Source organism: Marmota marmota, unplaced genomic scaffold (genome assembly GCF_001458135.2).
Source record: "Marmota marmota marmota unplaced genomic scaffold, marMar, whole genome shotgun sequence".
In the NCBI taxonomy this organism is placed as follows: domain Eukaryota; kingdom Metazoa; phylum Chordata; class Mammalia; order Rodentia; family Sciuridae; genus Marmota; species Marmota marmota.
Genome location: NW_025999896.1, coordinates 1,387,663 through 1,415,304, shown reverse-complemented (window position 1 = coordinate 1,415,304; position 27,642 = coordinate 1,387,663). Strand labels below are relative to the sequence as shown.

General features: G+C 43.1%; 3 protein-coding genes and 5 non-coding genes across 8 annotated transcripts in view; 4 read left to right on the top strand and 4 right to left on the bottom strand.

Moving 5' to 3' along the window:
- The first annotated feature begins 691 nt into the window (after positions 1 to 691).
- Positions 692 to 2,631, top strand: Borcs6 (BLOC-1 related complex subunit 6). Its single transcript, XM_015504456.2, has one exon. The coding sequence runs from the start codon at positions 843 to 845 to the stop codon at positions 1,917 to 1,919; it is 1,077 nt and encodes a 358-aa protein (XP_015359942.1). The 5' UTR covers positions 692 to 842; the 3' UTR covers positions 1,920 to 2,631.
- Positions 2,632 to 3,270: 639 nt separating this feature from the next.
- Positions 3,271 to 3,344, bottom strand: Trnai-aau. The gene has a single exon. It is a non-coding gene; the product is annotated as a tRNA-Ile (tRNA).
- A 373-nt stretch (positions 3,345 to 3,717) lies between these two features.
- Trnat-agu lies at positions 3,718 to 3,791 on the bottom strand. The gene has a single exon. It is a non-coding gene; the product is annotated as a tRNA-Thr (tRNA).
- Positions 3,792 to 4,022: 231 nt separating this feature from the next.
- On the bottom strand, positions 4,023 to 4,104 carry Trnas-gcu. Its single transcript has one exon. It is a non-coding gene; the product is annotated as a tRNA-Ser (tRNA).
- Positions 4,105 to 4,519: 415 nt separating this feature from the next.
- Trnaw-cca lies at positions 4,520 to 4,591 on the bottom strand. Its single transcript has one exon. It is a non-coding gene; the product is annotated as a tRNA-Trp (tRNA).
- Positions 4,592 to 13,640: 9,049 nt separating this feature from the next.
- On the top strand, positions 13,641 to 16,251 carry Tmem107 (transmembrane protein 107). Its single transcript, XM_015504530.2, has 5 exons — positions 13,641 to 13,874; positions 14,038 to 14,105; positions 14,205 to 14,305; positions 15,074 to 15,170; positions 15,416 to 16,251. The coding sequence occupies exons 1-5, from the start codon at positions 13,788 to 13,790 to the stop codon at positions 15,483 to 15,485; spliced, it is 423 nt and encodes a 140-aa protein (XP_015360016.1). The 5' UTR covers positions 13,641 to 13,787; the 3' UTR covers positions 15,486 to 16,251.
- On the top strand, positions 16,098 to 16,232 carry LOC125615048. The gene has a single exon (XR_007345617.1). It is a non-coding gene; the product is annotated as a U8 small nucleolar RNA (small nucleolar RNA).
- An 11,004-nt stretch (positions 16,252 to 27,255) lies between the features above and the next one.
- The window catches only part of Vamp2 (vesicle associated membrane protein 2), a 4,972-nt gene continuing 4,585 nt past the window's right edge, over positions 27,256 to 27,642 (top strand). The window contains exon 1 of the mRNA XM_015504516.2: positions 27,256 to 27,414. Coding sequence (XP_015360002.2) covers positions 27,256 to 27,414 — 159 coding nt within the window. The remainder of the gene's footprint in view (positions 27,415 to 27,642) is intronic.

Genomic DNA, 27,642 nt, shown 5'->3' with positions numbered 1-27,642 from the left:
GTCATCACAACCCTACCCTTTATATCCTCAAAAAGTAACTAGGGAGGGGTTTGGACGTGTATGTGTAGCTCAGTGACAGAACATGCTTATCATGCACAAGGCTCTGGATTTGATCTCCACACCAACAAAGCAAAATAAGTGCTTATCAGAATTTGTGATATTCTCGTTTGAATTTTACCTTGGGACAAAATCACACATCATCGTCCAGTGAGACAGAAAACACAGGAATGCCAAAAGTACGGGAAAGCCCATGGGCCCCTGAATCGCTGTCCACAATGAGTTGCTCTGGGCAGTTCATCAGCTAGGTCTGTCAACCCAGGACAATAGAACCAATTATTCATACTCTGCTGAGAATTCTGGTTGTATTTTTCTTGGTCAGGTGGGTACGATTCAATCCCTAGGATCCAAGCAGGATATACTATTTCCATTCCAAGGGTCTCGGGGAACCCCGAGTCTGGTCCTTACTTGGTGGGTTTGCTAAGCAATAATTATAAACGGGACAATTATGGGCGGAAAGAGAGCTGCACTCCTTCAGGGCTCCGGTATTTCGGAACCTTAATCTTGAAGACCTGCCCCTTCAACTTTCTGAAAGGGCGGGGCAACGAGAGCAGCTGTCACCTCCTTCCCAACACCCGGCTGGCTCTCGTGTGTGTTCAGATGTTCAATAACAGCTCTTCTTCCGGGACTTCCTGGTCACCACAACCAATCAAAGTGTTCTTCCTGTCCAACCATTGTCAGTTTGGGGCCAATCGGCGCGGTTCTACCAACGCCCCTTAAAGGCGCCGCGGCTGCCTCCTGAGCCCCGGCGGACCAATTCCTCCGTTCCGGCCCCCACCCGCAGTATGGAGTTGTCTCGGGGGCGGCCCGGGTCGGAGGCGGACCTTCTAGCTCTAGCGGAACAGCAGGCCGCGATTTTCTGCGGTGGGTCGGGTGGAACGCCCTCTAAGCCACCCTCAGGCCTGAGGGTGTCTGGGGAGGAAGAGGCCAAGAACGTTGGGGGCGCGAGCTGCCAACCCAGGTCGTCCCTGAAGACTTCGAGCATCAGCATAGTCCGCCGGCTGGAACCGGAGGCTTGGAAAAACGAGCCCGGCCCCCGAGCGACGCGGTCTGGGAGCCGGAGCCGCCGCGGGGAGCCAGGTCCCGAGTACGACCCGAACCTGTCCTCCCGACACAAGGATCCTAAGCCGTCCGAGGACAAGCCTGCATCCGAGAGGATCGACCGTCGAGGGAGCCCGGGAGGCGTCGAAATGAATGTGGAACAGCCGCAGCAGGAAGAGGAAGACATTGACGAGGAGGCGGCAGCGGCCGGCAGGGCTAGCCGCTCGTTCTCCAGTCGCCTTCAGGACAGCCGCAGTCTGGACGGGCTCAGTGGGGCGTGCGGAGGCGCGGGGTCCGCAGGGGGTGCGGAGTCCGGCGCGGGCGGCGGACGCCGTGCCACTATTTCCAGTCCCCTGGAGCTCGAGGGCACTGTGAGCCGCCACGGAGACCTCACTCACTTTGTCGCCAACAACCTGCAACTCAAGATCCGTCTGAGCGGCGTCGCTCCGCCCCTTCCCCCTGCTCCAGTGCGTCCCTGCCTAGCACCGGCACCCACTCCTACCATCCCGCCCATCGACCCTGACGTGCTGCGGGATCTGGAACGGCTGAGTCGCGATCTGGGCAGCCGGGTGGACCGCCTGCTTCGCGGGCTGGGTGGTGCGGTGCAGGAGCTGACAGCGCTAAGCGTGGGCTGCATTCAGACCTACCGCGATGCGGTGGACTCCTTAGGCGAAGCCGTGGACATGAGTATTAAGGGCATGTATACCCTGCTGGCGCGTTGCGAGGAGCTGGAGAGGGCTCTGCAGCCGGTTCAGGGGCTGGCGCGCCAAGTCCGAGACATCCGACGCACTCTGGAGGTGTTGGAGGCCCTGTGCAAGTGACCTGGAGAGATGAAGAGGCGGGGCCTAGCCCTGGCAGGGCCCAGCTGGATCCTAAGGACTCTTCCAGGAGCCTTGGTGGGAACTGCCCGCTGTGGGAAGATCTGGGTGTTGGAGGTTCTTCCAAATGCGTTTAGCTGGCCCGTGCCCTCTCGAAGGGTCTTAGGGAGGTGTATATGGGGGAAGTTCTCCTGGTGGGATGGGATGTTGCCTTGCTTCTATTCAGTTGGCCATCTGTAGCTACCCTGTTCTTTCCAACTCTCCTCCCTAGCTAGAACACCAAGCCTGGGAACCCAGAGTCTTAGTCTCGGTTTGAGAGTGGGAACATGATTCCCATACAAGATCACAAAAAGGGAACAGAGGAGACCCAGCCCCATTGTGGCCATTCTGACTCTGGTGGCCACATCTCAGGTTTCAGGGGCTTTGGGAGCTTGAGTGGCCCCTGGCCACACACCATGCAGGCAAGAATGGATACCTGCAGATGTTTAACCAGCTGCTTCTGCCCTTTGGTTCCCTACAAAACCACTTCCCCAGCCAGAACTGGGGTGGTGTGAAGAGGAATACATTGCATGGTGGAGGGTGAAGTGGGAGGTGTCTCACTGCTCTCAGGGTTCAGGTTCAATTATTGCTGGTATTGAAGTCCACCTGTTGTGGAATGTTCTGATCCGTTTTGGCTTTCTGAGTTTTTGTGGAATTAAAGTGCTGCTGCTGCTAAGGCTGAGGCTGCATCTCTGTGGGGTGGCAGGATTCCATTATCCAAAGGAATGGGAATATGAGGGTCTTGTTCATGGAGCTACCCTTGGAGTGGGTGCTGAGAGTGGGGTGTGGGTCCCAGATTGGATGGGAAAGGATATGGGGGTTCCTGCTGTAGGCAACAGATCTGCGGGGAAATGTGAAACAGATAATCACACACAGTGGGCCAGAGAATGCAAGCAAGATTCTCTTGAAGAGGGGAAGCAATTATCTTCTTAGGTCTTAATGGACAGGCAGGGGCTGGCTGCTGGACATCTTGCCTGTGGAGTAACATGGGGAATACTTGACAGCTCTATTCCTGACCATTTGCCATACTCGTGTCCAAATGTAATTATTTGAGACAATTTTGTCCCAATTCTTGGCAGTCTTCTGTTTACAGAACACAAACTAAGGTCGCTGTACACATTATAGGGATGAAATTTAGGTATCACAGAAAGAACTCACTTTCTCTGTATGTTCAAATTATCCATAATGAACTAAAGTAGAGTAGGTTTTGGGTATGAAATAGTCCCAAGTCCACGATATCGCTTTCCTTGTTTACCATTTCCCTATTAGAAAATATTAAGCACAGTGATTTCTTCCTGGCAAAACTTTGCATTCCTGGCCCGTACGGGGATCGAACCCGCGACCTTGGCGTTATTAGCACCACGCTCTAACCAACTGAGCTAACCGGCCACTTGGCAAACAGGTTAGAAAGTGAAGTTACATGAAGAGTTATTACTGATCATTTGTTCTAGGATACTCTTTCAGGGTGCAACTGCTTTAGAAAACAAAAAAGTTGACCAGCTGAGCACTTATGCAAGTTAACAGCCAAACTGCAATACTGACAAACACAGGTGATACGACTTCTGAAGCACCGGCTTCAGGATCAGGCATAAATGTGATGGGTAGGAGGAGGAGCTCCAAAATAGGATTTGCCTGGTAGCGCCTAGAAGATTCCGCGAAGGGGCCCAATGAACGTAGAGGAAATGAATACGGAGAGCTGGTCCATAAGGGGTTGTAACTCTTACAAGGTCTGATATTTGTTTTAAAATACAAGAAGGTATGGAGGCACCGCTGGGATTCGAACCCAGGATCTCCTGTTTACTAGACAGGCGCTTTAACCAACTAAGCCACGGCGCCGGCCCAAGGTATGCATAGGCTTACTTTCCTGGCCAGGTCAGTTCTGTACCGGATAAATATAAGGGTTTAATAATTTTTACAGCGCAGGAAATAGTAGTACAGAAGATTCTCTGGGGAGAGAAAGAATGCAGGGGTGGTGCTGAAACATTGAATCTAGGCCGATGAAAGGAGGTAAGAGAAATTCTTACCTACAGATTAAAAAGTTGAATGCAAACCTTGACTATCGTGAACCGACGAGGATGGGATTCGAACCCACGCGTGCAGAGCACAATGGATTAGCAGTCCATCGCCTTAACCACTCGGCCACCTCGTCTGTATAGAAAGTCACTACCTTCTTCTCTCTGGGAACTGAACTCTTTCCTGTTCTTACTCCTGCAGCTGGATTATGGTTGTGTTGCAAAGAGAACACATTTACAGGAATCCTGCCCACCCCACCAACAGATTTCACAAAGACCCAGCCATACCCTCAGGTACGCGAGTGCTCACCTCTCTTCCTTCTAGGCTGAGTAGTCGAGAGCTGAATCTGTCTCCGGGAGCCCCCCTGTCACAGAATTTTCTGGATCGACTGCAAAAAAAATCCCAGCGAAATCACAAGGGTCCTCGGACGGGTTGGCCACGGAATTTCTCACCAGAAGCCTTCCCCTTCCTGCTCCTTTAAGAGATGTTTTTTCTCCGAGTACTGTAATTGGATCAAAATCGAAAGCAGGATTAAACTTTAGAAAAGCAACTGACCCCGACGTGATTTGAACACGCAACCTTCTGATCTGGAGTCAGACGCGCTACCGTTGCGCCACGAGGCCGGTCGGCCACAACGCTGGACAGGTCCCTTCATGACCATTGTACAGCTGGGCAGCCGGCAAATGGAGATTGATACACTGGAGTCGAAAAGCTTTACTGTGTTTCTGAAAACCCTTAGACTGGAACAAAGCTTCTTGAGCAGAACCGCGCCGGCAGCACCCAACAGAGCAATAGACTCGGCCTCATGACCGAGTCCGAGGTGAAGGTCTCCGAGCTCATCAAATGGGATATCAGAGCTCACAGTCCAACGGGGACGGAACTAAGTAGAACAATAAAGGAACCAGATGGAGCCGTGCCAGAAAAGGTGGGCAATCAACTCCTTCAACAAGACTCAGATTCCCCATTAACAGTGTTTGGAGGCTTCCAAAATACCGAGCCCAATCCACGGGTTCAGAGATTTTAACTTAACTCATCCAGAAAAGAACCATGGTATTTAATACTTTTGCAAAAATTGGTGCTCAAAATGTTTGAGGCATAGTTTATAATAAGAAGATCTTAAATGTATATTTTGATAAGTGTAGACACATAAATTCACCCATGCAACTCGCAATCCTTTTAAAATTGAGGGCATTTCCATCAGTCCAGAAGGTTATCCCATAAACGTTTCTTCTCAGTGGATCCACAACCCTCCTTCCCAGGGAACCACTGTTCCGGTTTCCATCACCATAAACATCAGTATTTTTTAAAGCTCCCCAAGTGAGACAGGGCTGAGAACTTCTAAAGAGGGATACCCCAAACTGGAAGAGACCCCATTTGCTTCCTGAAGGAGGAGTTCAACAGGCCAAATGGGGAAGGAGGTCATACAGTATCTCACCTCTGCCCTTCTGACCCTCATTCCTGCACAGCAGCTCTCTAAAAAATTATCAAGGACACAGAGGTGTCAAAGCCCACAGATGCTTCCCCCGCCTGGACTTACCTGATTTCCAACAACTTCTCTAAGAGCACACTTCTTTGATTGTCTTGGCACTGGGCTGTTGGTCTTGACCTCCCCAACCAGTCTCTCTTTTTCTGTTCTTAAGTCCTTGTTTTTGTCAGGGTTTAGTCTTCTGTCCTCATGCTACAAATGTTCCCTGGCTTTTGCTGTCACCTCTATGTTCAGGGCTCTTGAATCCCACCCCCACCTCTGGATCCAAATGCCTAGTGCCTACTGGATACCTCCAGTTGATTGTGTCATCTCCCCTTCTCAGTCCTTCTGCACTTCCTCTGAGTGGCCAATATGAGGCAGAAAAACTCATCTTTGACTCTTCCTTCTCCCACATATCCCATTTCTAGTCACTAAATCCTGCCATTTCCTTAGTAATTATCTTGTCAGGCCCCATTTCTCATTCTCATTGTCCCCTTGGCCAGTCTTGCTGGCTTATAGTTACACACTCCTCTCTGACCACTTTGCCTCCAGAATAGTCAAAGATTATCATCTTTTAAAAATGCAAACATGGGGGTTGGGGTTGTAGCTTAGTGGTAAAGGGCTTGCCTGGCCCGTGTGTGGCACTGGATTCCAGCCTTAGCACCGCATAAAAATAAGTAAAATAAAGGCATTTTGTCCCATCTACAACTTTATTTATTTATTTATTTATTTTTTAATGCAAACATTCTTCTGTCTCTCATTGGCTTAAAATCAGTCTCAGCTGGGGAGGAGGCACATGCTTGTAATCCCAACAATTTGGGAGGCTACAGGAGGGATGATTGCAAGTTCAAAAACAGCCTGAGCAATTTAGGAACGCCCTAAGCAATTTAGTGAGACCCTATCTAAAAATAAAAAAGGGCTGTAATTGTGGCTCAGTGGTTAAGTCTTCCTGGGTTCAATCCCAGGTACAAAAAAAAAAAAAAATCAGAGTCTCATCCCCTTTGGGATTAAGTCTTACTTTCTTGTGTGGACCCACAGAGTCAAACAACAGAGTGCTACTGTTTGGGCTCTGGAACCTGGATGCCAGGGCTTATACACAGGCTTTACTACTTGTAGCTGTGTAGTTTGTGCTGCTTTTTTAGCCTCCCTGAGTCTATCTAGAAAGTGGTAAGATTCAAATATATTGCTACTAATCTATTTGCTACTCAGTATTAAGATCCTGGCTGGTAATAATCCTTCAATTATTATTGTTAGTAGTAGTAGTAGTAATATCTAATCTTTGCTTGATTTTTCAGCCACACATCCCTCACCTCCAATATTACAACTATACTGAATCTTTTTTTTTTTTTAACATGTGGAACCCCAGTGCATCACACATGCAAGGCAGGCGCTCTACCACTGAGGTACAGCCCCAGCCCAAGCAATTAATTTTTGTAGGTTGGTCTTACATCCGCTGACTTTTGTATTCATTTATTTATTCCAGGAGCTTTTTGATAGGTTCTTTTGAATTTTTCACATGGACAATAAAAGTAATCCATAAAAGTTAAAAGTGGGGCTGGAGTTTTAGCTCAGTGGTAGAGCACGTGCCCAGCACATGTGAGACACTAGGCTCCATCCTAGCAACACATAAAAACAAATAAATTGGGCTGGGGTTATGGCTCAGTGGTAGTGCAGTCCTCTGGCATATGTAAGCCCTGGGTTTGATCCTGATCCTCAGCACCACATAAAAATAAATAAATAAAATAAAGGTATTGTGGCCAACTATAACTAAAAAATAAAATAAAATAAAAAGTAACACAGAACCACTGAATCCAATGATATAAAAAGGTTTGTGGGTTAACTATCAGAAGAATTATTTAAAGCAGTTGTTTTGATTGTTCATCCCTGTTAAAATAGACTTTAAGGATAAGACAAATCAAAAAATAATAACAGCTTTGTGGCACACTCCTGTAATCCCAGTAACCTGGGAGGCTGAGGCAGAGCATCAAGGTTCAAAGACAGCCTCAGCAACAGTGAGGATCTAAGCAATTCAGTGAGACCCTGTCTCTAAATAAAATACAAAATAGGGCTGGGATGTGGCTCAGTGGTTGAGTGCCCCTAAATTCAATCCCTAGTGGAAAAAAAAAAAAAAAGAATTGTAAGTATGAACTCAAGATGTATTTTCTCTCTAAAAAAGATAAAAAAGTATTTCTTAATGTTGTTTAAAAAAAGGACCTAGAGACAATCATCAATCCAGCAGCAAAGAGCACCCCTACTGCTCAAATGCTATTTCCTGTCCCTGAAATGAATCATTCCAGATGTGGGAAAGGTAAAGGGGAGAGAAGCAGGCTATGGATATGGGCTATGGAGATGGGAAGGAGAGAGCAATGACGGACATGATTACCCTATATACACGTATGACTACACGTATGTCTTGTCATATCAGATAGCAAGGAAACTATTGAACATGGTAATGTCATGACAATAATTCAGGGACCTGCAATAGAGGACATTTTCAAGAAACTAAAAAAGCAAAACAAAAAAGGCAAACAACTCAGTTTAAAAATGGTCAGAGAGGTGGGGGGGGGAATTGGGGTTGGGGTTGTGGCTAAGTAGTAGAGCACTTTAGCGCTCACCCAGGCACATAAAAATAAAGGTATTGTGTACAACTACAACTAAAAAATAAATAATTTTTAAAAAATGGTCAGAGGACTTGAATACACATTCCTCTAAAACCAACAACAACAAAAACCCCACAAATGGCCAATAAGCACATGCAAAGATGCTCAACATCATCAATCACTAGTGAAATGAAAATTAAAACCACACTGTACAATATAACCAGGACCTGGTGGTTTAGGCCTTTAATCCCAGCTACTTGGGAGGCTGAGGCAGGAGATAGAAAGTTCAAGGTCAGCCTCAGCAATTTATCCAGACCCTGTCTCAAAATAAAAAAACTAAGAACCTCTGGAGGTAGACTCAGTGATACAGCATCCCTGGGCTCAATTCCCAGTACAGTAAAAACAAAACAAAACAAACAAAAAAAAAACAATGTGCTGGATTACAGATGGTACACATCTGTAATCCCAGCTCCTGGGGAAACTGAGGCAGGAGGATTGTGAGTTTGAAGGTTCAACTTAATGAGACCCTGTCTTTAAAGAAAATAAAAAGAACTGGGAATGAAGCTCAGCACTAGAGCACTAGCATGCAAGATAATTTTCAATTCCCAGTACTGCAAAAAAAAAAAAAAAAAAAAGAGGGGCTGGGGCTGGGGCTCAGTGGTAGAGCACTTGCCTGGCACCTGTAAGGCACTGGGTTCTATCTTCAGCAACACAAAATATAAATAGATAGATAGATAGATAAACTCACAATGTTAGCACTTCACACCCACTAGGATGGCTAGAATTTAAGAAGGAAAGGAAGAAAAAAAAAAAAAAGAAAGAAGGTAAGTCTTAATAAATATGTGGAGAAACTTAAACCTTCACATATTGCTGGTGGAAATGTAAAATGGTACAATCACTGTGGAAAACAATTTGCCAGTTACTCAAAAAGTTAAACAGAGTTGCCATGTGACCTAGAAATTCTACTCTGATGTTTATTCCTCAAAGAACTAAAAACAGGTACTCAAATACCTGTACATGATCACAGTAGCACTATTCACAGTAGCCTAAAGGCAGAAACAAATCCAACATCCAACTGATGAATGGCTTAAATAAATAAAGTGTGATCACATGCATGCATAGAATGTTATTCAGCCATCAAGAGGAATGAAATACTGACACACTATGTGTATGAATCTTAAAAACAATACGCTGGGTGGTGTGCAGGGGCCGATGCCTGCAAGCCCAGCTACTCCTATAGTCCCAGAGACTCCAGAGGCTAAGGCAGGAGGATCACAAGTTTGAGGACAGCCTGGGCAATTTAGTGAGACCCTGTCTCAAGATAAAAAAATAAAAAGGGGTCGGTGGGGGGAATTAAGGGATTTTGGATTGTGCAGAGGGGAGTGAGGGGAGAGAAGCAGGCTATGGAAATGGGCTATGGAGATATATACGTATGACTACACTGATTCCCCCTACTTCACTGTAATTTCTTAGCTCCAATCTGGTCTAAGCCTCAACCTGTCCTTTCTAGATAATTCTGTGTGTTTCTCATTCATCTTCTGCTTCAAATCTTAAAATCTATTCTCCACTGGGTATGGTGGTCCATGTCTGTAACCCCAGCAACTCAGGAGGCTGAGACAGGAGGATCCTGAGTCCAAAGCCAGTCTCAGCAAAAGCAAGGCACTAAGCAACTCAGTGAGACCCGCTCTCTACATAAAATTCAAAAATAGAGCTGGGGATGTGGCTCAGTGGTCTAGTGTCTCTGAGTTCAGATACCCAAAATAAAATAAAATAAAAAAGAAATAAATAATTAAATAAATATAAAAATTAAAAGGAGCTGGGATGTAGCTCGGTGTTTCAGTACCCCTGGGTTTTCTTTCTTCTTTCATCACTAGGCTTAAGAAACACTAGTTTCCTTTCTGTTCAACAAACACACTTGGCTCATTCCCACCACCCTTGCACTTGTTCTTCTCTCTGACTAAAATGCTCTTTCCCCAGATATTCACATGGCTGGCTCTCTTCATTTTATTCAGGGACCTTGGAAAATCTTGCAAAAGCAAATCCAAGATTTTCTTCACTCTTGCCCTATGACATAGCCTCCTTTCTTTGATAAGCTGTGACCAGGGGAGCTCAGCCTGGGTTTTTGATTCCTAGGAGAAAATGCATATATGTTTCTGACAAAAGGAAGAAAAACATAAACTCTTCAGTTTTTTTTTTATCTTTTTTATATCCTAAGAAACTTTGCATATTTGCTATACTGTTAATTTCTGTGTTGGAAGATAAGAGACATGCATGGCTCATTGTAAATTAGATGTATCAGTGTCACTCATTTTAGGAGTCAAATGCAAAAGAGAAAAGCAGTTTTGTCCACTGTACATGATGGTTTTGTTTGTCTCTCCTGAGATGGGGGCGATGTGAAAATATTTTCAGAACTTTGAATGGGTTCCACAGTCAAGAAGAGAAATTTCTTCACACACTAAAGTTGAAGAACCTGTGTGGGTAATATTGGATTTTCACAGTTTTTATTTTATAGGATTAAAGATAATTTTGGTGATAACACTGCCTCCATTATAAGGGAAAGGTTGTGCTGCCTTCTAAAGAGGTGGCTTTATATGAAAATGTCTTTAAATAATTTCAATATACAAGAATTTGGGGTAAATTCAATGGAAGAGCACTTGCTTAGCATGCTTGAGGCCCTGGATTTTACCCTCAGTATTACAAGGAAAAAAAGTTTCAATACACAAGAGTTGAAAATATAGGGGGCCTCAGTGATTATTCCTTTTGTTTTATGATGTTATTTCGTGTCTCAATAATGATACTACATAAGACTCAGAAGAGAGGCTGAGATGTACCTCAATGTTAGGTTGCATCATGTGCAAGGCCCTAGGTTTAATCCTCAGCACCAAAGAGGCAAAAAGAATAAAACATTTTAAAATTTTATTTTAAATTTATGTATTTATTTATAGTACTGGGGATTGAACCCAGGGGTGCTCTGCCACTGAGCTACATTTCCAGTCCTTTATTATTTTTTTGAGACAAAGTTTCACTAAGTTGTCTAGGCTCTCCCCAAACTTGGGGTGCTCCTGCCTCAGCCTTCTGAGTTGCTGGGATTACACGTGTAAGCCACTGCACCCAACCGCAATTTTTTAGAAAAATGATTCAATTTACAGAAAAACTGCAAAAATAATACAAAAAAAAAAAATTACACTGCGCCTTCACTCAGACCATCTTTTTTCATCATTGTCTTTCCATCTCGTTATATTTTTTTCTGAGCCATTTGAGAGTAATTAACAAACAGAATGCCCCTTTGCTCCTTAAGTACTTCAGTGTTTATGTTCTAAAGCCAGTGCAATAATGAAAAATCAGGAAACTGGAACTGAGGGAGCTCAGTGATACAGTGCTTGCCTAGCAAGGACACAAGAGGTACTGGGTTTGATCCTCAGCACCACAAAACAAATAAGTGAGGAAAGTAACACTAATGCAATACTATATTGTAAGCTACAAACCTTATTGAAAAAATGTCAATTGTTCCAATAGTGTCCTTTATAATAAAAGAAAAAAGTTTTTTTTTTTCTCCTAATTCAGGATCTCATGTTAAAGTTGTGATGTCAAATTTGACATTTCTTTTTTAGATTCCCTTGACTTGGAAGAGCTCCTCAGTCTTTTCATTCATGACCTTGACCAAAAGGCTTTGATCTTTTTTCTTGGGGTACTGGGGGTTGAACTCAGGGGCACTCAACCACTGAGCCACATCCCAGCCCTATTTTGTATTTTATTTAGAGACAGGGTCTCTCTGAGTTGCTTAGCGCCTCACTGCTGCTGAGACTTGGCTTTGAACTTGTGACCCTCCTGCCTCAGTCTCCTGAGCTGCTGGGATTACAGGCCTATGTGTCCAGCAAAAGCTTTGATTTTTTTTTAGAAATTCTAACTTTTTTCACCCACTGATTTATTATTTCTTTGGGGTCTTGAGAGTCAGAAACACATTTCCTCTCATTTTTGGCCTGATTCCCTAAAACACAATTTAAGGACAAATCCCTATTTTCAAAGAACCTCGCTTTGATCATATTATTCTAATGTTTTCCTTTAAAATTGTATTTATAACACCTTTTACCTTGTGGGTTTCCTATTTGTATACATGTTTGTGATTTACCTCCCTGCCTAGAATAGAAACTAAAGGAAAGAAAGAACTTTGTCTTGTTTGCCAATGAACCTCAAGAGCCCAGCACAGTGTCTGGCACTTATTAGATAGTCAATAAATATTTGTTGAATAAACGAATCAGAATGTCTCTTGGGTTTCTCATTTAGTCTAGTTTAAAGGCACTGAAAGGGAGTGGGGAGGTGAGCGATTGTTCTCCTGAAATAGGCTCAAAGGTCCCTTAAGGATGGGACTCTAATGTGAACAAAGAACGTGGTGTGTCCCAATCCACGACTAAAACACCCAGGTCACCTCAGGTGAACTAGGCTGCACGAAATAATCACACAGAGACAGAAAAGTACCTTTTTCTTTGGGTCCTGTGATGGCTCCTCTGACCTTAGGGGTCCATGGAAAGAGCGAGAGGAGCGGGTGCTGAACACTTATGGGGAAGAAGCCATTCAAATGAGGCAGGGGGTAGGATTACAAGGGAACTGGTGAGTGTAGCTCAACCCCTCTGGGTGCCGCCTACTCCTAGGGCCACGCTTTGTTATCCCTGCGAGGGAAAAGACCCCAGTCATGGCACTACCGAGCCAGAATACAGTGATCTTTCAGATGCCCCTGGTGCATCAGGATTTAAAGGTGCCTGCGTTTGGTATGGTTCCCCACAGTGGTGAGAACTTTCCAATCCTCAGGGATTCTCCTTGAGGCCCAAAGGTTACTCTGGTTGTCCTTAGTAAGAGGTTCTTGGACTGCTGGGAATCCAGCACCTCCAAGCGACAATGAAATCCGAGTTGGGTCTGAAGTAGACTTCTATTCCCTTCCTCCACTCCCCCCACTCTCTTTTTGGTCCTGATGATCCTCTCCGCTCCCGAAATTCGAACCTCATTCACACTCTAAATCCAGGATATTGGCTGTCTCCTGCATCCCGGCAAAAATCCCTCCTCAAACTAAGCCAAGTTATCGGGGTGAAAGCAGAGCCTTCTTTAAGGAAGGCTCAGGTCTGGGATCATTGACAACGAAGAGCTCCATGATAACAGATGACTACCGGACAATCTAGGGACACCAGACTCCTTACGTTGGGTTTCCTTGCTTTCTCGGGCCCAGGGCAGTGGAAAGCCAAAGGGATGCAGATGAGGGAAGGGGAGAGTATCCATATTTTGGCATGGTGGTAACCCAAGTTGGCGTAGAGGTGGAGCGGTCTCGGGCAACTCTTAGGCGAAGGGTCGTCCTGGGCTAGGTAAGGAGACCACACGGGTATCAGGATAGGCCGGCCGGGTGTTCCCGGGCGAGGTAAGGGCGGGTCTCCATTTGCCGGCCCTAAGAGGACAAATTCGGTGACGCGGGGCTTGCTACAGCGTGCACTCTCAGCCGCAGACTGCCGAACCGACGCCGGAGGGCAGCTGTAGCTGCGAACCACTGACATCCAGGTTCCCCTCGGCAGCGCGTGAGTTTACTCCTCTCGCGAGATTTTCGGAGAAAGAGGCGTGGCGCCGGCCTACACAGTTACCAAGACAACTGGGTGGCGCTAGAGCGCGCGCGAAGTAGGCGTAAGCGGAGATTTTTGCCCGCTAGCAGAGACTCTAGGAGTGATCCTCTTTATACTCCCATCCTCTAAGGCCGTGCCCCTGTCCCCAAAGGCCATGGGTCGGATCTCAGGGCTCGTGCCTTCTCGCTTCCTGACACTTCTGGCGCATCTAGTGGTCGTCATCACCTTATTCTGGTCCCGGGTAAGACACACAGCTGCCCTCCCTCCTTTCACCCCCTTTCCCATCTCCGAGTTGCCCCACCCCAATCCTGCCTCACCCCTTTGGGGCCTTGCCCCTTTGTATCCTTCCATTCCCCGCAGTCCACCCATCATTCATTTCTCTTTCTTTCTTCCCTGCTTCCCAGGACAGCAACATCCAAGCTTGCCTGCCTCTCAGGTTCACTCCCGAGGAATATGAGAAGCAAGACATTCAGTGAGCTCTTGGGGCCGGGTGGTTTGACCCGAGTTGGTGGGAATGAAAGGGTCTTGAAGAAGTCCAGAAGTTCTGAGCCAATCCCTTTTCTCTTTGCAGGCTGGTGATAGCACTGTCTGTCACCCTGGCCCTCTTTGCAGTGGAGCTGGCCGGTTTCTTCTCAGGAGTTTCCATGTTCAACAGCACTCAGGGTCTCATCTGTATCCTTTCTGCCTTCGTGATTTCCTTCATTTAACAAGTCCTTTCTAGCACAATTGTCCAAGCCAGCAAAAAGAATCCAGTTGAAATCTTCTAAGGCAGTGCAGGGGATTTAATACAATTTTCAAACATTTGTTGGGGCTGGGGTTGTGGGTCAGAGGTAGAGCACTCCCCTAGCGTGCGTGAGGCATTGGGTTCGATCTTCAGCACCACATAAAAATAAAATAAAGATATTGTGTCCACCTATAACTAAAAAATAAATTATCAAAAAAATTTGTTAAGCCCTGTTATGCACTGGGCACTGAAGATTCCCACATGGGAGGAGGCAGACACACAGACATGCATCTGTAAGAGTAATAAACAATTCCAAAGGAGGGTGTAAAGATATAAAGCCAAGGAATTGAGGCACATGGATTAGGGAAGCTCTTACTTTTGAAATGTGGACCAGGAGGATGATGGCTCTGGAGGGTGATGCCAGCAGAGTGTGGCCTGGGGTAGGTAGAGAACCTACCTACCTTACCTCACCTAAAGGGTCCAGGCTGATCCCTAGGTGTGCAATGGTGGCCACATCTGGCCAAGCTCAGCTCTGGCCTCTACTCACATGACTGTCCTAAAACTCAGAGACAGGGCTGCTGACTGTGGTCCTTGCAATATGATGAGGAAAGAGAGAGATTAACTCCGGTTCAGGTGCCAGCCTCACTGACAGCCCTTTCGGGTCCATTACTGCCTGTGGATCCAAAGACTTTCCTTGACTCTGGTGCATTTCCAAGCTATTGGGGCTCACTGTAGTGCATCTGTGGCTCTATCCTTCTTCATATTCGAGCGCTGGGAGTGTACCACATACTGGTACATTTTTGTTTTCTGCAGGTGTGATAGTATTCAATATTTGGGGAATGGGGGAAGAAGAAGGATTGCCCCCAATCTGAAGGTTTCCCCTATATAGGGCTTTCCTCATGTATGATATACCATATCCACTCAACATCTTGTAGTCTTTTGAAATTGCATCCCTCACTCTCATCCCACTTCCTTAGACCTAGGGGGTGGAGTTTCTGGTTTGAAGATTTGGGTGTTATATCGGAAGGGACCCTGAACTCATTTCTTACCTTCCACAGTGCCCTCCCAGCTATCACTGAAGTGGCTTTATTCGTCGCTGTCCTTGGTCTAAAAAAGAAACCTTTCTGATCACCTTCATGACGGGAAAGAAAGTAGGGACGAAGGATGGAGGAGCGAGAAGCTGCTAACCGTTCCTGGAAGAAGGAAAGCATAGGCTTCAGTTTCTTCTCCCTCTCCTCTCAAACTATTTCTGGTAAAGGATAGCAGTGGGATAATTATCTCCCGAATACGAGATTAGCGTTTTCCTTAGTGCCTTGTAATAAAATATATTTTATAGTAAGAGCAAGACTTATGCAATCTGCAGGAGACAATTGGGGTAGTTAAACTGCTGGAGAAAAGAAAGGCTGTGTTTCAGCCTTACAGACGGTAAGATAACCAGTTTCGCTTCTACTTTGATTTTTACGGTAGATGTCAGGCGGAAGGAAGTGGGCGGGGATATGTAAATAATGATGTGTTCAGAGCTCCGTACACGTATTGAGCAGAGCATTATGGGAGCAATTAATTTCTCCCTTTTTGGCGCGGAAGGAAAAAATTTACTTTAAAAGGTTTTTGAATAAGTTCAGCGTTAGCATCAAAAGATCCTTAAGTAGCTGAGTTGATCGGGTTAGCTTGTTATATACTCACCGTAGTTTACAGCGGAATCTATTCTACTGAGTACGGACAAGGCAATGGTACTTCGTATCGTCAGGTGGGATAATCCTTACCTGTTCCTCTTTTTGGAGGGCAGATAGAACATGATGATTGGAGTTTGCATGATACGTGATTAACGTCTCTGCGTAATCAGGACTTGCAACACCCTGATTGCTCCTATCTGATTCTTCCTGGCGATCTGATACCTTTTAATTTGCAGTGACAGAGAGAAAACTTGTGTGTTAGTCTCACTTTTCGAGTGAGATCTTGTGGGGGTTGGGCTTGTTATTCAGTTGTGTTTTTTTTTTTTTCACCTTGATTTAAGATAATGCTTTTTTATATTTTATGGTTATGTACTGGGGAATTTGCTGTATTTTTTTCCCGGTGCTGTATATCACGTTTTCTATAAAGTTTCAGTCATACTTAGTGTTGCAAGTAGTATGTTGTCAACCTTCAACATTAGAGGACTACTTGCTCAGGATGAGAGCCCGTTAGAAGTTGGAGTAACCACTCACAAACCTAGTAAAATCCTTGTTAAGTCTGTAGTCTGATGAGAACACTCACACTCCTTCGTGCCTTTGCTGATAATAACATAGAAACACAAATTACGAAAGTCAAATGTTCTGTCTTGTCACAAAATGAATATTCTTAAATTCACTGTAGGTTGGGAAGGTTCTCTGTACACTTTTCAGTCCTGAATGGCAGAGACCGCACCATTAAAAAAATAAGCAAAACTCATACAAGGAGATACTCTCTAATGATGCTTTACATACACATAACTTTTCTGTCTATCCTTATAGCAGGCCTTCATTCTTAGCATTCATTCAATACTTACTTATTGAGCTCTTACTATATGCAAAGTGATGCAACTAGGACTAAGGGAATAGATGTGAAAAAGACCCATACTCAGCTTTGACCATTACAAATCTTATGGCTAATACAGAAAAGAAACAATTTCTAGTTCATCCAGAGTGATTTAATTCTACAAATTGTGAAAAGTCCTACAAAAGATAATTAAAGGTGCTATGGAGTAGAGATGAATTTGCCCAAGGTGTGGCAAAAAAGATTGCTTCTTAAACTCCTGGAGCTTAGCAGGAGCAAAGAGGGGAAGCCAGGAAGATGTGCTTTGCTGGCCATGGTTAATGCCTTGGTAGGAAAGGTCTATTTCATCCCCTTACAGTCTGCCTCTGTTGTCCCCCAGTGGAGTGTTCCTACTGACTTAGGAAAGGTGATTATCAGCTTACCATTATTAAAGGTCATGTAAACTTAAAATTAAATAACCTAAAGTTAGGCTGAGGCATAACTCAGTGGAAGAGTACATACTCAGAGACCTTGAGGCCCTGGGTTCAACCCCTGGCATCAAAAAAAATTTTTAAATAAGTAAAAAAAGTAATATAAAAAGAGGTAATAAGTACCAAGTGCTTTCTGCCTTGGTGATTTTTTTTGTTATACATTCCTGTGATTATTTCTGTTTATTGTATCTGTATGGTAGAAATAATATATAGTGATGTTCTAGCATGCATCTGTTCCCAACTAATTTATTGACTTTTAGCTGGTTTGAAATAGACATTAGCAGGAATTTTTACACTATGGAAACTGGCAAATGCTACAAATCACGCTTTTTTATTTGTCTACATTTAAGAAAGTGATACAGAAAATGTTAATGGGGATTAAATTTAAAAGTGTTATGTCTGCAATTGTTACATTGTGAATAGCACAATCCAGATATTCTCAGGATGTGAGGTGGGTGCTATGGCCACACCTGTAACCTTAGCAATTTGGGAGATTGAGGCAGGAGGATTGCAAATTCAAGCCAGCCTTGGGCAACTTAATGAGACTCTGTCTCAAAAAAAAAAAAAAAAATGGTGTGGGTGAGTGGCTGGGGAGGTAGCTTAGTGGTATAGCACCCCTGTCTAATCCCTAGTACTGCAAATATTCATAGGATTTGAAAACTGTTATCTGATTTAACAAAGAAGTCACTCAAGTCATTGACAAACCAGTGGGGTTTCAACATGTATCTTTATTTTATGTTGGAACTATACTTGTAGTTAGGCTACAATTCCATTTATAAAATCACAAATACAGGAATGGAATTTATGGTAAATAATATTATATATTTTATTATTATCTATAAATTTTGTGCTATAATACAGTAAAATTTATTTAAAAACTTGTCCATATACATAAATGCATATTTTAAAAAACAACAAAAAATGCATACTCTTTGGGGGTAGAGTTGGTTGTTGAGCATTTACCAGACCACACTTGTTCTGCCATCCCAACAGACTGCTTAACACCAATGACTTCCTTGTTTGGGAAATGATCCAGGATCACTTCTTGGGCTTCAGTTTGACCTCTTTTCAAAATGTAGTATGTTGACTGCTCCCTTCTTCTTTTTTGGTACCAGGGATTGAACCCAGGGGTACTTAACCACTGAACCACATCTCCAGTTCCACCCCCCCTTTAATACCTTCATTTGTTTATTTATTTATTTTTATGTGGTGCTGAGGATCAAACCCAGTGCCTCATACATGCAAGGCTACCACTGAGCTATAACCCCAAACCCCAGCCCTTTTTGTTGATTATTTTGAGATAAGATCTTACTAAAATGCTTAGGAACTACCCAAGTTGTTAAGACTGGCTTTGAACTTGCAATCCTCCTGCCTCACCAGGAGGATTGCAATCCTCATGCACCACCATGCCAGGCCTCCCAGCACCTAACTTCTTACCAGGCAGTAGGGGTGTAGTGTGGTGTACTACTGACATCTACCAAAGGGACCAAAGTGTCTCAGCTCAGTTCACAGAAGTATTTCATGGGATTGTTAAGAGATTAATTGAGATAATCCAGGGATTAGGCTGGAGTGTTAGTAGGGTGTTGGACCTCTGATAACTGGTAGGTGCCTGTTCCCTAAGTTGACTTAGATTCTGAGACTTTCCCATCATGGTGGATATCTGTTATTTTTGCCTGTTCAGTATCCATCCTTTTTACTGGTAATAGCACCTTTCTTTTCCTTTGGGAGGCCTTCCCCCATTCTTAGTCCTCAGGGTTAGTAAGAGGCTGACAGCCACTCCCTCCCATCCCTCTCTCTGCTTCAGGGGTGGCCTTGAGGTCCAAGCCTGGCCAATAAAAGCATTCCATTTTTCTAGCCACAGCGTTTGGTTCAGACATAAAGCCTGATAAACCAAGACTTTTAATTTAATTTAATTTTTTCTATCTGTCAGTACTGGGTGTTAAACCTAGGGGCACTCTATCACTGAGCCACATCCTCAACCATTTTTACTTTTTATTTTTGAGACAGGGTCTCACTAAATTGCCCAGGCTGGCCTCAAACTCGCAATCTTCCTTGCCTAAACTCCTAAGTTTCTGAGATTACAGATGTGTGCCACCATACCCAGCAAACCAGGAAAAGAGAAGCCTGGTCTCTGAGAAATAAAAGCCTGCTGTAAAATACAATGACTAATCCAGTGTAGTACTGTTACATAATTAGATAGGCCAATGGAACACACCAGAGAGTTCAGAAATAGGCCTAAATACATAGAATTCAGTGGATGATAAAGACATCATTTTAAAACAAACATGGAACTTTTATATATACTCAGAAGAATTGAAAGCAGGGACTTGAACAGATTATTTGCACAAATATGTTTATAGCAACGTTATTATAAGACTTCAAAGCAGAAGCAATCCAAGTGTTCATCAATGGAGGAATAGATCAACAAAATGTGGTATGTACCTACAGTGGGATATTATTCAGCTTTAAAAGGAAGGAAATTCTATGGGGTACAGGGGGTGGAGAGAGGGTAGACAATGAGTACAGGGATAGATAGACAGCAGCAATAACTTATTTATTTTTTTATTTTTGGTATCAGGGATTGAACTCAGAGACACTCAACCACTAAGCCACATCCCCAGACCCCTTTTGTATTTTATTTAGAGAGAGGGTCTCACTGAATTGCTTAGGGCCTCACTAAATTGCTTAGGCTGGGTTTGAACTTGTGATCCTCCTGCTTCAGCTGCTGGAATTATATGCATGTGCTGCCACGCCCAGCCATGAGCAATAATTTCTAATGTTCCATAGCACAGTAGGATAATTGTAGTGAACAACAATGCATTGACTTTCTTTCTTTCTTCTTTTATAATATTTTTAGTTGCAGGTGGACATAATAACTGTACTTTATTTATGTGGTGCCAAGAATCAAACCCAGTGCCTCACACGTGCTAGGCAAGTGCTCTACCACTGAGCCACAACCCAGCCCTGCACTGACTTTCAAAACAGCTACTAGAGAGAATTTGGAATGTTCCCAACACGGACAGTAGAGCTGGGCACAGTGACACACGACTGTAATCCCAGAGGCTCTGGAGGCTGAGGCAGGAGGATTAAAAGTTCAAAGCCAACCTCAGCAATTTAGCGAAGCTGCTAAACAACTCAGTGAGACCTGTCTCTAAATAAAATACAGAAAAGGACTAGGGGTGTTGCACAGTGGTTAAATGCCCCTAGGTTCAATATCCAGTACCAAAAAACAAAATATCTAAAGCAGTAGATATGCCAGTTACACTGATCTGCTTATTACACATTGTAAGCATGTATTGTAATGTCATCCTGGATCCCATAAGTATGTATAATTACTATGTGTCAATTAAAAATAAAAATATATTTTTTAAAAAGGGCCAGATGTAGTGGTGCATGCCTGTAATCCCAAGGATTTAGAAGGCTGAGGCAGGAGAATTGCAAGATCGAGACCATCCTCAGCAATTTAGCAAGGTTCTAAGCAACTTACAGAGACCCTGTCTCAAAAAAACAATAACAAAACAAAACAACAACAACAAAAAAAACTCAGTGCCTCTGAGTTTAATCCCCAGTAACTGCCCACCTCTGGGAAAAAAAAAAAAAAAGAAGGGAATTCTGATGTATGCTACAGCATAGGTGAACCTTGAGGACACTATGCTAAGTGAAATGAGCCAGTCACAAAAAGACAAATACTGTATGATCCCACTAGCATGAGGTATCTAGAGTAGTCAAATTCATAGAAACAGAATGGTGAATAGGGGAGATAAATAGTGTATAGAGTTTCAATTTTGCAAGATGAAAAGAGTTTTGGAGATTACACAAGAATATTAACATACTTATTACTGAGCTGTGCACTTAAAAATGGTTAAGATGGTGAATTTTTTGTATTTTTACCACAATTTAAAAAAAGAAATCATTTAAAAATAAGTGGGGAAAAAAGGATCAGTCAATGAAAGTTATTAGAACAACTGAATAGCCATCAGTTATGGAATAATAAGGATCAATACCTTGTACCAGTATTATTTATAGATCAAAGATTGCCTTATGGGGTTAGGTTTGCAGCTCAGCAGTGAAGGATTTGCCTTGCATGTATGAGGCACTGATTCGATCCTCGGCACTATGTAAAAGATAAATAAAACAATAAAAGGTATTGTGTGTGTGCATGTGGGTGTATAAAGATTACAGTGTGAAAAATAAAAAGCAATCCAGATGCTTAAAATCCCAGTGACTCAGTGACTGGAGGCTAAGGCAGGAGGGTTACAATTCAGGGAGGCCCTAAGCAGTTTAGCAAGACCCTGTCTCAAAAAAAAAAAAAAAAGCTGGGGGGTGGTAGTGGAGTTCTGGCTCAGAAGTAGAGCATTCTCCTAGCAAGTGTGGGGCCCTGGATTCAATCCTCAGCACCACATAAAAATAAATAAATAAAATAAAGGTATTTTGTCCAACTACAACTAAAAAATAAATATTAAAAAAAAAAAAGCTGGGGCTATAGCTCAGTGGACAAGCACCTCTGGGTTCAATCCCCTGCCCCACCCCCCAAAAAGTAAATGGTACTCAGAGAAACCTTAGAATTTTTAATCTTATTTTGGATAATTTTAGACCTATAAAAAAGTTGCAAAAATAGTGCAACATGTAACTTCTTCACTCAGTTCCCCAAATGTTAACATCTTTCATAACCGTGATTTATTGGTGGAAACCAAGAAATTTGCCTTGATACCACACTATTAAATAATCTACAATTTTTATTTGGATTTTTCTGTTTTTTCCCATTAATGCTCTTTTTCTGGTTTCAGATCTAATCCTGAATCTCATTGCATTAGTTGTCATTTCACATTATATTTTCCCAGTCTGAGACTGTTCCTCAGTCTGTGTGTGTATGTATGATTTCTTGAACATATTTGAAGAAAAATGGTAAGTTATTTCTCCTTCTCCTTCAGAAACCGTCCCTCCATTTGGATTTGTTCAATGCTTTCTCATGAGTGTACTGAGATTATGCATTTGGATTTGTTGTGTGCTTTCTCATGAGTAGAAATGGGGTTATGCATTTTTGGCAAAAATACATAGAAGTAACGTGCCCTCCAAGAGAATTTTTTAAAATAAATTTGGGATGGGGAAGATATTTTTATATATGATAACAAAACGCAAAGTCTGGGCTGGGGATTTAGCTTAGTTGGTAAGAGTGCCTGCCTCACATGTACAAGGCCTGGGTTCAATCCCCAGCACTGCAAATAAATAAACCACAGAATCCATAAAAGGAAAATACTGGTATATTTAAAAGTATATTAAAAGTGTGGAAAGTTGGGGTTGTGGCTCAGTAGTAGAGTGCTTGCCTAGCATGTATGAGGTACTTGGTTTAACTTTCAGCATCACATATAAATAAATGAATAAAATAAAGGTCCATCAACATTTAAAAATATATTTTTTAAAGAAATGTGGGATCTGGGTACAGTGGGGCATGCCTTTAATCTCAGTGACTGCGGAGCCTCTGAGGCAGGGGAATCCTAAGTTTGAGGCTTGTCTTAACAAATTAGTGAGTCCTTAAGCAACTTGGTAAAACCCTGTCTCAAAAAAAGTTAAAATAAATATAGAGGACTGGAGATATGGCTCAGTGGTTCAGCCCCCCGGGGTTCAATCCCCAGTACCAAAATTAATTAATTAATTAATTAATTGGGGACTAAGGGTGTAGCTCAGTGATAAAAGTATGAACTTAGCATGCATAAAGCCCTGTGATCAATTCTCAGGAAGGAAAAAAAATATCTCTATCTATCTATCTATCTATCTATCTATCTATCTATATGAAAAGCCTGAACAATCCAATAAAAATGTACAAAAATTTTCACAGACATTTCACAGATAAGAAAATACAAAGAGGGGCTGAAGTTGTGACTCAATGGTAGAGCACTTGCCTAGCTCGCATGAGGTGCGGGGTTTGATCCTCAGCACCACATAAAAATAAATAAATAAATAAATAAAAATTGTGTCCATCCACAGTAATATTAAAAAAAAAAAAAAGAAAGAAAAGAAAATACAAAGAGCAAGGTGTGGTGGCACACACCCGTAATCCCAGCAGCTTGGGAGGCTCAGGCAGGAGCATCACAAGTTCAAAGCCAGCCTCAACAATTTAAGCAACTCAGTGAGACTGTCTCTAAATAATACACAAAAGGGCGTAGGGGATGTGGCTTAGTGAGTGCCCCTGAGTTCAGTCCCCGGTACCCCCTCCCCTCGAAAAAAAGAAAATACAAAGAACTGTCACACATGAAAAGATGCCTTACATTCACAATATGAGAAATACAAGTCATGTCTAATTTTGTGTGTGTGTGTGTGTATGTGTGTGTGTGTGTATGACCTAAAAGTTTCATAGGTAAACAGGCCTCACCTGTTTGTTGGTGGGACTAAAAATTGGTAACACATTCATAGAGAGCAATTTGGCAAAGTCCATCAAAATCAAATCAGTCAAAATTACTAACACCCATATCTTTTGACTTAGGATTTTCATGTCTAGGAATTAACCCAACATTTTCACAGGGGTGAAATGGAAATGTGTAGATTAATCTTTGCCTTCACTTGTGTTGGCAAAAGATTAGAAACATCCTAAATGAGTGTCTACAGGAGATTTGTTGAATTATGATACATCCGTGCCATGGAATAGTATGCATCCAGAAACTAATTTGTGCACTGTGATGTAAAACTCTCCAAGATATATTAAGTGATAAAAGCAAGGTGCAGGGCTAGGGTTGTGGTTCAGTGGCAGTGCACTTGCTTAGCATGCGTGAGGCACTGGGTTCGATCCTCAGCACCACATAAAAATAAACAATTAAAATAAAGGCATTTTGTCCTTCTACAACTACACACACACAAAAAAAAAAAACAAAACAAAAAACAAAAAACAAGGTGCAACTGAGAGTGAGGGCTACCTGGGCAGATTAGCCAGATCCTGTCTCAAAATCAAATGATCAAATGTTAGCTGGGAATGGTGGCTCACACCTGTAATCCCAGTGGCTCAGGAAGCTGAAGCAGAAGGGTCACAATTTCCAGGCCAGCCTCAGCAATTTAGTGAGGCCCTGAGTTAGGGAGAGCCTGTCTCAAAATGAAGCAGGAGGATTGAAAGTTCAAAGCTAGCCTCAGCAATTTAAAAAGGCCCTAAGCAAATTAGTGAGACCCTGTCTCAAAATAAAAAATAAAATGGGCTGGTAAAGTGCCCCTGGGTTCCATCCCCAATACAAAAACAAAAACAAAAATCAAATGTTAAAAGGGATTGGGGATGTAGCATATAGCTCAGTGGTAGAGCATTTGCCTAGCATGTCTGAAGTCCTGGTTTCAATCTTCAGTACAGAAAAACAAAGTATTGTAGGGACAGATGAGGCAAGACACTGAAGATAGCAGGAAATAGTTTTATTTGGCTGCAGCCAGGCTCAGAGGGCCACAGCTTTTGCTGTAATCCATCAATCCCCTGAACTCCAGGTTCAGGTAGTTTCAGAATTTTATACCTAGAATGTAAGGGGAGGGGCTCAGAAGTTCACAGTCTGCAGAAGTGCACATAAAAGAAGCTTTTTCTTTCACTGTTCTGGGCAAGTTAACCCTTCAAGGACAGCACCTGAGAAGGGGAGAGCTTTTTCTCCCCTTTCTTTCCTCCCCCTGCCAGCTGTTACCATGGAGCCCAACTGGTAACTTCTCTTATCTTAGAAATGTAGACATTTCTGTGAACATCTCATGCTCAAGGCCAGAGGCGTTGTTTATATATCTCTACAATCTACTGTACTGGATAAATGTTTGTGAAAAACTTCTAAGGGGGTGTCTAGCACCTGGAGTGGCGGTTTCTTTAGGCTAGTGGTCAAATAAAATAGGGCAACATGAAAATAGGAAGTTTATCTACATTGAACTCTTTTGTAGAGACTCTTTCACTGACAGTCCTAAAATCAGCCATGGTGAACATTTCTGAAGAAGCCCAGTTAAGATTTTTGTGGAGGAGGGGGTACCACTACAAAAAAGCAAGGTTACAAGGAGTCAGCTGACATTAGTATTAAAAGGTGAAAGCTAGGGCTGGGGCTATGGCTCAGTGGTAGAGCGCTTGCCTAGCANAGGATGGAACTCAGGGTCTTGTGCATGCTAGGCAAGCACTCTACTATTGAACTACACCCCTAGCCCAGATTCCACTTTTTATTATTTTTAAGTGTAAAAAGAAAAAAAAAAAATTGGTACCAGAGATTGAACACAGGGGTGCTTAATCACTGAGCCACATCCCCAGTCCTTTTTATTTTTTTAGCGGGTACTGGGGATTGAACTCAGGGGCACTCAACCACAGAGCCACATCCCCAGCTCTACTTTTTTTTTTTTTTTGTACTAGGGATTGAACCCAGGGGCGCTTAACCACTGAGCCACATTCCCAGCCCTTTTTTGTATTTTATTTTAGAGTCAGGCTGAGGCTAGCTTTGAACTCAGGATCCTCCTGCCTTAGCTTCCCAAGCTGCTGGGATTATAGGTGTGCACCACCATGCCCAGCTCAGATTCTACTTTTTAATTTTAACAATGTTTGAGTCATGATCATTAAGTCCATCACAACAAGGGCCACACAGTTGTTCCTGGCACTTATCTGATACTTGTGCAGGGAGAACCACACAGATTAATATAATTCCAGTTTATGTGTGTATGTTATGGTTTAATACAAAGATTAAACCTATAATTGGAAAATTAAACAAAACAAAACAAACAAACCAAAACTCTAAGGTACAAATCAATGTGCATAGTCTGTTAGCATTTTTATTTATTATTGTTATTATTTTGGTATTGGGGATTAAATTCAGGGGCATTCAACCACTGGGTCACATCCAGTTCCAGAGGCAGGGTCTCACTGAGTTGCTTAGCACCTCGATAAGTTGATGAGGCTGGCTTTGAACTCATGATCCTCCTACCTCAGCCTCTCAAACTGCTGGAATTACAGGCACCACTGTGCCCAGTTTACCATTTGTATTTATAAAAAGAGGAACCCCTGCATGTAATCCCAGCAACTCAGGAGGCTGAGACAGGAAGATGGAAAGTTCAAAGTTAGCCTCCAGCCTCAGCAATTTAGAGAGGCCCTTAAAATATCGAATAGAAAGCCTGGGGATGTAGCTTGGTGGTAAAGGGTCCCTGGGTTTAATCCTCAGTCCAAAATAAATAAATAAATGAAGATTAATAGATAAATAAAATAAATAAAGAGGGGGAAAAGAAGTATCTAGGTATATACTGTGTCTGCAACAAGTATCCCCTGAGGATTTACACACCTTTAGACAGCAGCTGTTTAGGGTGGGCCTGGGATGGCTCAGATCTTCTGATGGTTCACTACCTTCTTTGTATCTTTTGGATTGTTTAGTATGGTTGAGTTACCTATTTAAAAAAACTGATATTGAAATTTTTAAATATAATTATCAGAGAGAAGATATTGCATTCTGGATTGAGAAAAATAGATAAATGAACAAAAAGCTTTGATTTAGTTTTTCAAAAACAAGGACATCCAAAATCTTCTAGAAAGTAAAACAAAAGGATGTGGTGGCCAAGGGAACTTCAATGTTATGCTTAATGTCACATTATCTGTGTGATGAAAAACGAATCCACTCTGGGTTCCATCCTTAGTACCCAGGGCTTAAGGTACTCCGGTAGAATTGAGCGCTCCTGGCAATTCACCTAAAGCATCTGACACAGGAGCCTTTGGAGCTTCCCTCCCCTCCTGGAGCTGGGAGCTTGACAAGGTGTCCCCTGGAAACCATCAGGGCCAGAGGGCACCTTAGAGGTTACAGGATTTCTGCTGATCTCAGGCGGCTCGCCTCCCAGCCTGGGTCCCAACCACAATTCCTCTGTTTTTAATTAAAAGACCTTTGCTGTACATGCTGCGTGGAGGGACACAAGAGGTCTCTGAAATTAATTACCAGTTTGGTCAGGTTTGACTCATGAGGATAGAGAAGTTTATGAGTAAGTGTGGCAATGGCACAGCCCCCTTCCACCTCAACTTCGAAACCAGCAGTTATTTCAAGAGGGAAAAACGGTGCGATCTCTATGTCGCCCACGTCGGAATCCCAGGAAAGTTCTCCTTAGAAATGAACAAGAACGTCAGGACCCCAGCCCACATCCTTAGAAGGATCCTTAGGGACGGGGCCTAGAAATCCAGCCTTCAATCCCCCAGTAGGTAAACGTGGAAACCACCATCTCAGTTTTGCAAATACTTTATTTATTTATTTTTATAATCGACTCCCTCTTTCGTGGGTCTCCATTCTAACTGCTTGCAGAAAACATTCTCTTATTCATTTCCAGGTGAATTCGGTCATCCTACCTCATTC